Source organism: Sebastes fasciatus, chromosome 19, assembly GCF_043250625.1.
Source record: "Sebastes fasciatus isolate fSebFas1 chromosome 19, fSebFas1.pri, whole genome shotgun sequence".
NCBI lineage: Eukaryota > Metazoa > Chordata > Actinopteri > Perciformes > Sebastidae > Sebastes > Sebastes fasciatus.
In genome coordinates this window covers 19121233-19134180 of record NC_133813.1, presented here as the reverse complement: position 1 = coordinate 19134180, position 12948 = coordinate 19121233, and the positions used below count along the sequence as shown (strand labels likewise).

At 39.5% G+C, this 12948-nt stretch overlaps 1 protein-coding gene across 1 annotated transcript in view; it reads left to right on the top strand.

The window, feature by feature from the left end:
• npdc1a (neural proliferation, differentiation and control, 1a) overlaps window positions 1-12524 on the top strand; it is a 26529-nt gene extending 14005 nt beyond the window's left edge. Inside the window, exons 3-9 of the mRNA XM_074617192.1 lie at window positions 8894-9004; window positions 9255-9473; window positions 9851-9917; window positions 10748-10838; window positions 10964-11043; window positions 11197-11296; window positions 11431-12524. Of these exons, the coding sequence (XP_074473293.1) occupies window positions 8894-9004; window positions 9255-9473; window positions 9851-9917; window positions 10748-10838; window positions 10964-11043; window positions 11197-11296; window positions 11431-11502 (740 nt within the window). The 3' untranslated portion in view covers window positions 11503-12524. The remainder of the gene's footprint in view (window positions 1-8893; window positions 9005-9254; window positions 9474-9850; window positions 9918-10747; window positions 10839-10963; window positions 11044-11196; window positions 11297-11430) is intronic.
• Window positions 12525-12948: the final 424 nt, after the last annotated feature.

Sequence of the window (12948 nt, the reverse complement as noted above, 5' to 3'; positions counted from 1 at the left end):
TCATTTTTTAAGAAAAAAAACATAGAATTTCTCTGATTACATCTTCTGAAATGTGAATATTTTCTGATTTCTCTACTCCTCTATGACAGTAAACTGAATATCTTTGAGTTGTGGACAAAACAGGACATTTGAGGACATCATCTTGGGCTTTGGGAAACACTGATCATCATTTTTCCCCCTTTTCTGACATTTTGAAGACCAAACAACTAATTGATTAATCGAGAAAATAATCAACAGATTAATCGACAATTAAAGTAATCGTTAGTTGCAGCCTTAATGTGAAGAGAATTTCAACAAACATAACAAAAAATGTTTTTGAATAACATTACCAACCCTAGCTTGAAGTTAGCTTTCAAGCAAAAATGTCAGATATTCTATGGTTCCAGCTTTTGAGGATTTGATGCTTTTCTTTGTCTTATATCATTGTATATTGAAATTGAATTGGATTTTGGACTGTTGGTCGAACAAAACAAGGAATTGGAAGGCGCCACCTTTTTATAGATGAAGGACAACACAGAAAAGATTGAACTTGACAGGAGTAAATTGAAGATTGATTAAAACTGAGTAATTACAACCTCAATTCCACTAAGACAACCTGCTTAGGTTTTAAATGACAGTTACAACAAGAGTGCATGTGAATGTACTGACTGATTCCTTCACTCCACATTCATCCTTTGTCACTACCTCTTTTATTTATCTCTGTATCCTGTTGCCCACATCTCTCTTCCACTCCACCTCTGTTTCCTCAGTTGCCTATTGATTCTGCGCTCTCCTCCTCCTCCTCCTCCCCTGTCAATCTTAGTTTGACCTCTTTATTCCTCCTCCCTTTCAGTATCTCATGCATCTCCTCCAATTCGCTCTTTTCTTGTCCAGTTCTCTTCTCTCTCTGTCCTTGTTGTGGTCCTCGCTCTCGCACTCCCTCCCTCTCCCATCCATATCTCTGACAACTGTGTTGCGGTCTGATCCTCTGTGTTTTTTAATCCGCCCGTGTCCCTGCTGCGTCTGCAACACACACACACACACACACACACACATGCACCGCCCCCGCACTGGCAGCTTTAATCACTTAGACGACATGCCTCTCTCTCTCTCTCTCGCCCTCCATCTCCATCACTGAATCTAATTTCATTCAACGAAAGAGCCAAGCTGCAAAACTAAATCTTATTTTTCTGATTGCCGTGGCATGACATTGCACTGCTGGCATGCACGGCACGGCAGAAAATGAGAGAGAATTAGAAACATCTTGTGTATATTTGAGCGCACTGGCTTGCCTCTGCACGAAAGTGTGTGTGACCGTCTGTGTGTGTGTTTATGTCTGTCGGTGGGCACGTGTGTGTGTGTGTTCTCTGCAGGATTAATAATTTAGACGGGTCTGCGTGCGGCAGGAGAGGATACAAACTTGGCTCGAATTATTGGCAGCAGCATCAGAGAGAGAAGTAAACATGAGAAGGAGATGAGTGTGAGGATGTATTGGAGAGAAAGGTCACATCATGCAGAAGAAGAGAGGATGTTTTTTTCTTTGCAGCACATTCATATGATGATAAAACATGATCCGTTATTAGTATTTGGACTTGCATCCCATATGTGGTGCTGCTGTTTGTGTGGTGTTGTGAATCCAGCACATCACAGGCCTCAGCTAAAGCTCCCTAGTGGTTACATAAACCCCCGAGAGACCACAGAACACAGTGATCCGCATGGGAGATCAACTCTGTCTCTTTTTCACACTCGCACGCACACATATATACGCATAGACACACACAAAATGGCGAAATGAACGGATGAAATTACTGTAATTTCACTAAATATGCCACATTTGGTTTGTCAGCGGTAGCGCACATCTCTTAATGCATCAAAACACGATAAAGAGCTGTAGTCCAGCTGCTGCGTTGGTAGTTTGGCAGCATTACATTCTGCAAATTACACCTCTGAAGTCACATCAGAGGAAATATATTGGCTGCGTTTTCAGGACTAAAAAGCTGATTATCTAAAATGTTTGTGCACTTTGCCAAAGCATGACAAATGCACATTATTAAAACTGTTGATTCTGACGCACGATTTGCCAGTACCCTCCCCTCCCTGTATAAGTCACTTCATTCTCTCTCTTTTTCTTTTATTTATCTTACTCACACACATATACACTTGTGACTAAACCGTCGCTTTGTCAGTAAGCACAGTTTGCATAAGAAAATGTACCCACTTGTTCTTCCAATTCAATTTCCAACTTCCGTCTTACAAACCCACATCTCGTCATCACCATCACGCTCACTCAATGGCTCTGCAGAGGTTGAATTTTCTACACTGCCTCTGCTTGTTGCTTGTTAATAGGGCTGTTGACTAATTGTACGATGGGGTCTTGGTTGACTTTTTTTTGTCCATTAGCCATTTTATATGGTCATAGAAGTGGTGAACATCATCCGAAAGCTGGGAACCTGAAGATTAATTTGAGATGCAGCTCAGCACTGTGTGTCAAGTTGTTCTAGTCATAAATCATAAATAAAAAAATAATGAATTCATTAAAATAAATTGTAAAAGTGTGAAAGGGCTAAGAACATTATGTCGTATATATAGTATATGATGGCCAATCCCCTGCTTTGTTATGTATCTTAAGTTGTTGCAGCAATCGTTTGGTTGATACCATTTGTTACACAGATTTGGTGCTAAATTTAACCATTTTTTACCAATCAAGAGTTGATAAAAATGATAAAAAATACCACATTAAGACACCAAAACCTTGAGGAACACCATGGAAAAATCCATGATGTAATTTGCTATCAAAAACTTTTGACATTTTGGAGACAAGTCTGTCGGCACGTCTGTGAAGGGGAGACTCGTGGGTACAATTTTTTTACTTGCCTAAATTTAGCCTAACTTTGGAGCGCTACTTAGCCTCTCTCCCGACATGGTAGCATAACATGGTTGATACCAATGGATTCCTTGGGTTTTCTAGTTTCATGTGATGCCAGTATCTTCACCTGCTACAGCCTCTGAAAGATGGTAAAGTCGGCCGAGGACACCACTGCCCTCAAGGAGTGAAAGATGTTAATTATCATACATTACAGACTTGCTCGTTCAAAATAATATTCACAAATATGCTTTAGCCTTTTGTATTCATTTATCTTCATAGGGATAAAAAATACTTGTTCAATTCTTCTTCGATTAAATCAACTAATCGATTATCAAAGAAATTGTAAGACCACTTGTGGCTTGTGTTTACCTCTCTCTTCCCTATAATGTCATGGCTCCTATCCTCACTTTGAGCCCAGTCACTGCAGTAACAGTACATCTTTTACTGCAATGCTCCTCTTTCTAACTTCCTCTCCTCTAAATCATACGCCCCCCTTGCATATCTTGCATTCAGAATTATTATATGAACGCTTCTCTGTCGTACATCATTATACGTCTGTGGCCTTGCACTTGTTGGTCAGATTGACTGCCTGTAAATTGCAGGAATTCAAGGCTATTCTGCTGTTGTGATCACTGGAAATCCCATATAGAGTCTAAAATGTCTAACATGTCAATACAACTCAAAGAAGATGAACAAATACAGTAGGCGAACAAGTGAGATTGGCAGCGCTTTTTATTGGAAGTAGGACCTGCTTGTATTTGACATGGAGGCGTGCACTGCCATTGGTAAACATAAAGTATGCCTTGGATCATGTCCTTTGTTCAGAAGCCGCACAAAAACTTTGAATGGTATGTTTTATGTATGTGCTAAAGGCAGGGCTGTCTTCATGAAACCCAGCGGTCTCTTTCTGTCCTCCTGTAGCTCGTTTTTTATCACATCCACACATATCAATAATTGGACTCGTTTGTTCCCCCTTTTTTGTGTATGCATGTTTATATATATATATTTTACATTATAGAGCAGACAACAAACTGTTAAGACGGAGACACTCAAACAGCTGTTGGAGTGGCTCAGTGACACGCACCATGAGCAAATATCCTGCAGCAGTTTACTTTGGTAACATGGAGTTATATCACTAAACTGGTGGAGAGCCAAACTACAGTTTTAGGTTACTAACAACTCACTCTTAGTGTTAGAGTGAATCGCTAGCAAGGTGCACTGCATTTAACCTGTTGAAATGAATGGTATCACCATCTGATATCACTACTGTTTTATGTAAAAGTTACATTTATTTATATACAGATTCATGGTTGTCGATGTTAATCCCACCATTTCTATACACACCACTATTCCACTTTGTACAAGGAATCTGTCAAATAGCATCAACTCAACATTTTTTTGTGGATTTTTTTTTACTGGAAAGTCACACATTGTAACTGCATGGTGTAATTTTCAGCCAGAGCAAAGGGCTGGGCGATAATTCAATATGATAATTTATCGTCTTTCAGTGGAATCGTATCGTGATGAAGTCATATATCGAGATATCGTGATGCACAATTCTGTTATCTAAATTGATAACATGCACACACTAACTCGAATTTCTCAGAAAGGTTTTGTTTTTACATCACACTTTACATTAACACTCAGTTCAATGCAATTACAAACAGTGTATATATATATATATGTGGAAATATTTATATATTTTTTCTCTATAATTTCACGTGAAACTGTTAGTTAATTTTGCACTAAAGTTCTTAATTAAATAAGAAATTACTTTTCATTTGTCAAGTATTTAATTCACACAGGAGTATACAAAAATAGGCCTTACCATGTGGTTATTTCATATAGACTATTTATTTACTGAATTACCAGAAAAACATGCTATATCGTGATATACATCATTATAGAGATATGAAATTACCTATATCGTGATAGAAGATTTTGGCCATATCGCCCAGCCCTACTAGAGCATCAAAATGCTGTTGAACGTTTAGATGGCTGTAACTAATACTTGACTATTTGAGTAAGCAGTGGCTACCAGTTCCGCACCTGCAGTTCTGGACCTACACTTTCAGTCCAACCTACACCACCTAGCAGCAGGAGAAGTAACAGCAGATACAGTTTAGACCTGCTGATGTGGTCATGTAGAGACGAGAAAGGTGATTTTATTCCTGCAGTTTTGATGCTATCTACACCTGCAGTCAATGGATATTAAAGTTGCACTTTTTATGCCTCCGTGACAGCTGTGGCCGGAGGCATTATGTGTTCAGGTTGTCTGTATGTCCGTACGTACAGTATGTCTGTCCGGTCAATTCTTGTGAACGCGATATGTCAGGAGCACCTTGAGCGAATTTCTTCAAATTTATGACAAACATCTACTTGGACTCAAGATTGAACTAATCAGATTTTGGTGGTCAAAGGTCTCTGTGACCTCACAAAATACATTTTCGGCCATAACTCAAGAATTCATGTGCTAATTATGACAATATCACGCACATGTATAATAAGATAAAATGATGAAGTGGTGACATTTTGGACAGACATGGCTGTCAACTGCAACTGGACTGGGTGGCGGAGGCATACAACCGCAAGGCGGCGATTAATTTTAGTTTCAGAAAGTGTACAGTAAATTAGAAAAAGAAAGACAGGAGGCCGACAGATTTTTTTTTTCTTCAGATGAAACTGTACCTTTTTTTTTAACTATATTTGAAAAAAAATACATGAAGTATGTACATGCAATACTGTGTACATATTTTCTCTTGAATATTTTGCTTTTTCAGATTACTTTGAAAAAGAAAATAATTTTCAACATTGACTGTATTGTAGAAATCAAGAGACCATGAAGTAGTAATTGTTTTATTGTGGACTTGGAATGTACTAACTTGAAATAACTTGAAATGATGGATGAAAGACAAGTGGGACTGTTGACTGAAGGTGAGAACATTGTAACAGATATCTCGTATTTACTCGAAGCTCTGCAGTCAGCTTAGACTACCTTTTTATAGCAGGTGGGAGGGAAACTCACTGCCACAATGCATTCCTTACCAACACACCACTCCCTCAGTCTAAAAACAGACTAACTAATAAAGTACATATGAGTTTCTGTTGAAACTGTGACCGTTTTGGTCTGTTTCCTATTAACCGTCTATTAGGGGCTTTTTTTCAGATCATTTGAGAATGAAGTCAGACCTGTAGTCTCTCTCTTCTTTCTACATACTCCACATATTAAATCCCCCACTAGAGGGCAGCAGGACACACTGTATCAGTGGTTCCCAACCTTTTTTCTTTAGGGGACCCCTGTTCTATCATTGAGTATTATGTATTTCTTTGAATTTTTGACAGTCATACATACTTAATAGGCTTCTTTTTTGACAAATTCAGTGTTTGGCCACTGTTCTATCAGCTCTGTGGTTGTTTTAACTGTGTACATTTCTAATGCAGGACAAGGGGCAGAGAGGGAAGGCTTGTGTTCGGGTCTTCACCGTGCCATTATCCTGTTTATATCTTAAATAATAATCCAATCTTTTAGTCCTATAATCCAGTAATCCTTTATCAATAACTTTTTCATTTAATTGAGATATAAGCCAACTGTATTTTTAAAAAAGTTGTCTTACACCAGGCCTCGCGACCCTGCATGAAGCTTTGGCGACCCCTGATGAAGGTTGTTGTAGCAGCACTGAAATGATCAGTTGATTGACACAATATCAATTATATAAAAAATTGATGATAGATATTTTTGCCTGGGTTATATGTCACTTATGTCATGGCAAGTTTTGTCGCAAAATATAAAGAAAAGTAAAGTCTCATCTGAAATCATTTAGATTCTTCAGATGTAAGGTTTTCTTTTTGTTGTGTTTTTTTTTTCTTCTAGTGTTAGGATATACTGTACGATTACATCACTTTACATTTTTGCAATTCCCGCACAAATGTCGGCCAAAAAGTGACAAAATCTATGAAATCTGTCTGGTTTAGAGATTTTAAACAATGGGGGGACAGCGAGAGTGTGTGTGTGCACGCATGTGGTTTCGGGGGGAGGAAGAAATGTGAATGGTTTTTAAGTGGGAAAACTACAACAGCACAGATGTGTGTGACCCTCAATCCCTGTTGAGCTGTTTAGTGTTTGTTTGTTGTACCCAACTGCCCCCTGGGTGCCTCTCAAGAGGTTATGGGTCATTATCAAGCCGGTGACAAAACTCTCTTACACAAGGAGAGGTGTGCGTGCTTAGTCAGTGTGTGACAAACCACACACATACACACAATCACCACCTTTTTTTAAGGTGTATTGTCAACTTGGACCTTGGTAGAGTCCTAAGGATGTCCATATAAAGAAGCACTTCTCATCCGTTTTTAACCATTTCTCTACAGATTTTAAATCAATCCATACTTTGGAAAAATCACCAATAAATATCTCATCTTTTTAAAAATGTAAACCTGTATTACCACGTGCTCCTGGCGAGCACACGGGCACGGTTGGAGCCCTCAACCACCTGCAAAGTACAGATGGTGCATCCCGCCTCCACAGACACCTGCTATGGAGTGCACTAAATGGCCATTAGTGGAGGGGGGTAAGAAAATAACAAAGCAGGCAGTGAAAGTGCTGGCATGTCATATCGCACACACTAGCTCAGCCAGATGGCCGGCCTTCTGGAGCGAAAGTGACACTGTAATCATTAATGTAACGTAGGTGGTTGTAGAAATGTGTACTAACACATTTGTCAGCACTTGCCATTTATTTTTCTGCACTGGTTTCTAACAGAAACAGCTTGTATTGTCAAAGGATGCTGAATGTGTCATCTGATAAATTTGCTTTTTATGCAAGCACCCTTTTTTGCGCTTTTTGTATTCTTCTTTTCTCATAACTTGCCGCCTCCAGCTTTGCATGCAAACACCTATAATTTGATATTTGATATATTGCAGGGCAACTTTATAGAGGGGAATAGCACTTTGATCACCGCTATTAGCAGCGAGCTATGGGATCTATTGTGAATGTAGCAACTGAAGCCCAGTGAAGCCAATGTTTGGCTGATTGCTCCGGCCCCCCTGCGGTGCTTCCTCCCCCGGCCACACACACACTATCGGCCCTGCGTGGTCGCCCTGGACGGCGCGGCAGTACTGCAGGAATGTGGCTCGCTGTCTGGCCTCAAGGGCTGTTAACAACCGTTTAAGTATTGTCTCCTTTTTTTATCAGTCCACAAACAAACAACACACATGGGCACACTCCCTGTTCATCACTTCAGAGGCAAGAAGACCCTGAGAAACGCATGTATACATGCCCAAACCATATGCATGTACTCTCAGTCTCTCCCTTTCTTACAGTTAGTTAGTCATAAAAGTGGACAAGCTGCAAAATTGTGTTTTCCAGACCTAGAAAAGCCCAACCTCAAGCGAATGGGACATGAGTAGAGACAAATTAAAGCTGATTAGTGAATTAGTGGTGAATCTGCAGCTATTTTGACAATTGTTTAATCATTAAAATCATTTTTCACCTTGGTCATAGGTGGTTAGCCCTCGTAACTGTGCTTGTGATGCATATGAAGTAGAGCTGCTACGATTAGTCGACTAATAATCGCCAAAATGGCAGAAAATGCTGTTCAGCCTCTCAAATATGGAGATTTACTGCTTTTCTCTGTTTTATATCATATTAAACAGAATATCTTTGGGTTTTGGACTGATAAAACAATACGTTTAAAGACATCATCTTGGACTTTAAGAAACTGGAATGGATTTTTAGACCAATGGATTTTTAGAGATTTTGTGGACGGCAGATTAATCGATAATAAAAATAATCGTTAGTTGCAGCCCTAATATGAAGTCACTGTCAGTGGTTACTAACGGATTTGTATTTTATGTGTATGAATGAAGGTGCTTTGTTTGTATTAAAAAGCCTTTTGTGTCACTGTGAGTGCAACATTTTATGCTATCTGGATTTCCCGTTGCCGTTTTAATTTCTTTTTAGCTTATACTTAAAGACAATTAAAGCCAGTTTATTTATTAATTTATTTATGTTGAAGTTAATCAGTGAAACTTTGAATCTTGTGTGTTCTTTAGGCCAAGTATTCTACCCTGACCTGGATGAAGAGATCGATTACATCCACTCTGTCATCGAAAAACAGGAAGTGATAGAGACGAAGCCGCCGAAAAAGCAATCCAAACATCCTGGTAAGAGCCCTGAGAGCAAACCTTGAAAACAGAAATATAACCATATAAGTAATTAACATATCACTTCCTGTTTTGAGTCTGGAGGTGTGGGATTTACAAGTTCTTCTAGTATAGAGAGTGATACAGGATTTAATTTTCTCCCCACATTTCCTCTAATTGACAATGATCTCCATCAGATATGGTGTTGTTTCCCCTCATGGTAGCCTTTGCTTCCGACTCTCTCATTTTGTGTCTTCTTCACTCTCTCCAGCTGCCGTCGCAGATGTTCAAAAAAGCAGGACAGAGGCCCTCAAACAGAAACAGAAAAGCCAGGATCATCAGTCAACTAAAACCCAGAATGCCACCACTACGGCCCCTGCAGGTTCCGCCCTTCCTAACACTCCAACCCCCCAGCCCAGGGCCACTGGAGTTCTGGGCCGAGTCGGTTCTATCGCTGTGCCAGCATCCAAAAATGACCACATCATTGTCAGTGAGTATGATTTTATGTCCTCAACAACACAGACCGGAGGGCTTTCCTGCAACCAGGAATTGAAACCCTGATGGAAGAGAATTCAGTGATGATGGAGAAAAATTCAATAGGATTACATGTTGTTAAAATTTTGGGTCATTTTGTCAGCCTCATTTCTTGTTAAGCAGTTTGGTGACAGCAAGATTTCATCATTTTTGTTCTTCACATGTTGAGAGCATTTATATCTGCAAATGAAGCTAAGATATAATTAATATTTAGCACCCATAAAAAATGTGTCAGCAGAGTAGTCATCTGACTCCCACTCAATCACTCATTATTTACTCCTTAACATGCTCTGCTCCCCTTTCATATCCTCTTTCGTTTGTTTCAACCTGCAGTTATGATCTCGCTGTGCGTTGCGGTGGGCGCCGTGGCGGTAATCCTGGCAACCGTCTGTTTCGTTAAGTAAGTCTGAACACCTGAACGCAAGAGAAAGCTACATTTAGTCTTTTTGTTGTCTAAATTATTCCTCTAAACCAAATGAAATACAATACAAAAACCAATCTGAGTTTGTATTAGTGAGATTTCATAGCATAATAAAACGCATCAATTGTTACAAATAATGAACTCTATTTTTTTATTTTTGTAATCAATTAAGAGGAGAAGAGTTATAATTTACACTATTGAATGTCTAATAAATGTACATTCAGAGTTTGTTTGATGTGATTGGAAAACAAATAAGTATAATAGACAAGTAAGCTGGCATCATGATGTTTAAATTGGAGTATGTATCACATTGTTTAATGCCAGCAAAATTCCCATCATCAGTTACACAACATTTTATGGAGGGGTTAGCCTTTACGTCAAGCTGTTAAGAGGTTAGCAGCTCAAAGACATTTTTCATTTTTTGACCAGGGATAATTTGATGGATGGATTTCTCAGTCCATTTCACTTCATGTTGGTTGTTTAAAGGTCTTATTGATAACATTTTTATGTAGACAAATATTTAAAACAAATAATACACCCACAGAACTTTTAGAAAGGTAACAGATAAAAATATGACTTTTCTGGGAAAAATATTATGATTGTGAATTAGTCATTTTTAAAATTTTGGCGCGTCCCATAAAATTACAATTCATATAGCACCTTTAAACTCCCAGTTTTGATCATTTATACGTCTTGATTACCCTTAAAGGGTTACTTCCATTTGCTGTTCATGTATCATAAGGTTAGAGGATGTTTTAATACCGGATGCAGGAAACAGCCCTCAGTATCACAATGCCCCCCCCCCACAGGTTGCAGAAAGACACGCGTCTGACTCAGAAGGTGGACTACCCGGCCTTCGGAGGGGCAGGCGTTCCCGCTGCCGTAGCCAACGGTACCTCGGTAAGCGCACGACTGGCTTGCTTTATTTCCATTCCTCACTTCTTCTTCTGCAACAACCACAAGGTGTGGTTGTTTATCGAAGCTTCTGTTTCCAAATGTCACCCACGCTTCCGTTATTTCCTCAGATGGGAGATAAAAACCTGGCCCAAAGTGCACAAATGTACCACTACCAACATCAGAAACAGCAGATGCTCTCAATGGGAAAGTAAGTTTCTTTTAGTTTTTCTACACTCTCTCTGCCACTTCCTCCCTTTGCCCTATTTCCCATCTCTCATGTGTTAATGTGGACTTCAAATTTTCAGCCACATCCTCTGACCTTGTCACCTTTTTTTACCTTAACTTTTTCTTCCTTCTTCAGTAACAAACCTGAACAGAAAGTCCCTGAGACCGAGGTCACATCAGATGAGGAGGAAGTGGGAGGAGACTTCACAGTATACGAGTGCCCCGGACTTGCACCGGTGGGTACACACACACACACACACACACACACACACACACACACACACACACACACACACACACACACACACAAAACTAATCATTTCTGATGATGTTTTATGACTGAAAATCAATTTTCTTCCCTCCTTGACAGACTGGAGAGATGGAAGTGAAGAACCCTCTGTTTGACGACTCGACTTTAAATTATCAGGGGAATAACAAGTAAATGCTGAACAATTTACACACACACTCACACACACATATATATATACACACACACTCTGGAAGAAACCACTTGATCTCACATTGCATGCATATAGAAATGGAGGATCCTGGCAGAGGAGGTGATTAAAAAAAATGATTGTTTTCTTGTTGGCCCTTTACTATATCTGCCCCGAGTACGGCTTTTAATACTACAAATGTATGTTGGGTTCCTTATTAATTTATTTCTGTCACTGATTTGGAGCATTCCTGTGTTTTAACATGAGCTTTTGAGAGTCTTCTCAGATCCGTCCCTATAGGTGTTCTGTCCTGTTTTAAACGTCAAACTCTGAGTTAAGATTTTATCCTCCCCTTTTGTTACTTTCCGTCATTTCTGCAGCTATTTCCAAAGAATGTTGATAGACACACACACATATACATAAGCTGAGAAACAGGTTCCCTCTCCTTGTTTTGTCATGCATAGCTAGTGGCTAAACCACATTCCTAACAGATACCCAGGAAATGTTTTAAAATCAGATACTCTCTGTGATACCTCTGTAAAAACTCCCTGTACAACACAAGGTTTAGCATTAAAAATGTTACCGTCGGTGTTGCTAATTTTATTCCTTGTCATATAAGCTGCACATAAAGATTTTAAGAGTATAGATTATAATTATATATATATATATGAAAATGAAGTACTTGATGATGTCTGTTTGCATGGTTTGACTGTACCGTGGCAATGCTTTGATGAATTATTCTGCCTCCTGTATGTATGCATCCTGTTGCAGGAGGAGGAATGTACAGTTAGCAAAAGTGACTTATGAGCACTTGAATGATATATTGGTGAAGGACTATACTGATGGATGTGTAGGCGGTAAATATCACTATATCTTGTATTGTCCCCCTTTCCTCTCTGTCCTCTTGTCGGTCCCAAGTTAACTTCGTGCTGCAAAATGTACATACAAAGAGTGAATGTGTTCACTTTTTATAGATATTTGTACTGTACATGCAGACCAAGCATTGGAATTAAAAGTTTTTACCACATGTGGCAATTACTTTGTTTCCTTTTGTGCTTGTCATGATATTAATAATAATAATACAATTTCTTTTTTCTTTTTTTTTCTGACATTTAAAGGGACTGTTTGTAACTTTCTAAGCGTATAAATGTAGCGGATCGGCACACATTCGCGCTCGCATATGTGCGCTCGCGTGTGGCCGCTGTCTCGTCTCCTCTGCCTGCTCGCCTTCACTCAGACAGCGCACGCGTTCTCGCGTACTCGCTCCACCTCTAGACGTGAACGCGCGCTCACTCCACACTGCAGAAGAGTTAGTTTAGCTCTGAGAATATCTAGTGAATATTCTGGACGTTTGTGCAGAAATAAATGCTGCAGCTCCTCCAGACCAACAGAGGTTTCCCATGTCTTGGGAAGTAACGGGGCTCCGCAGAGAGAAACGTTACCGTCTCGTT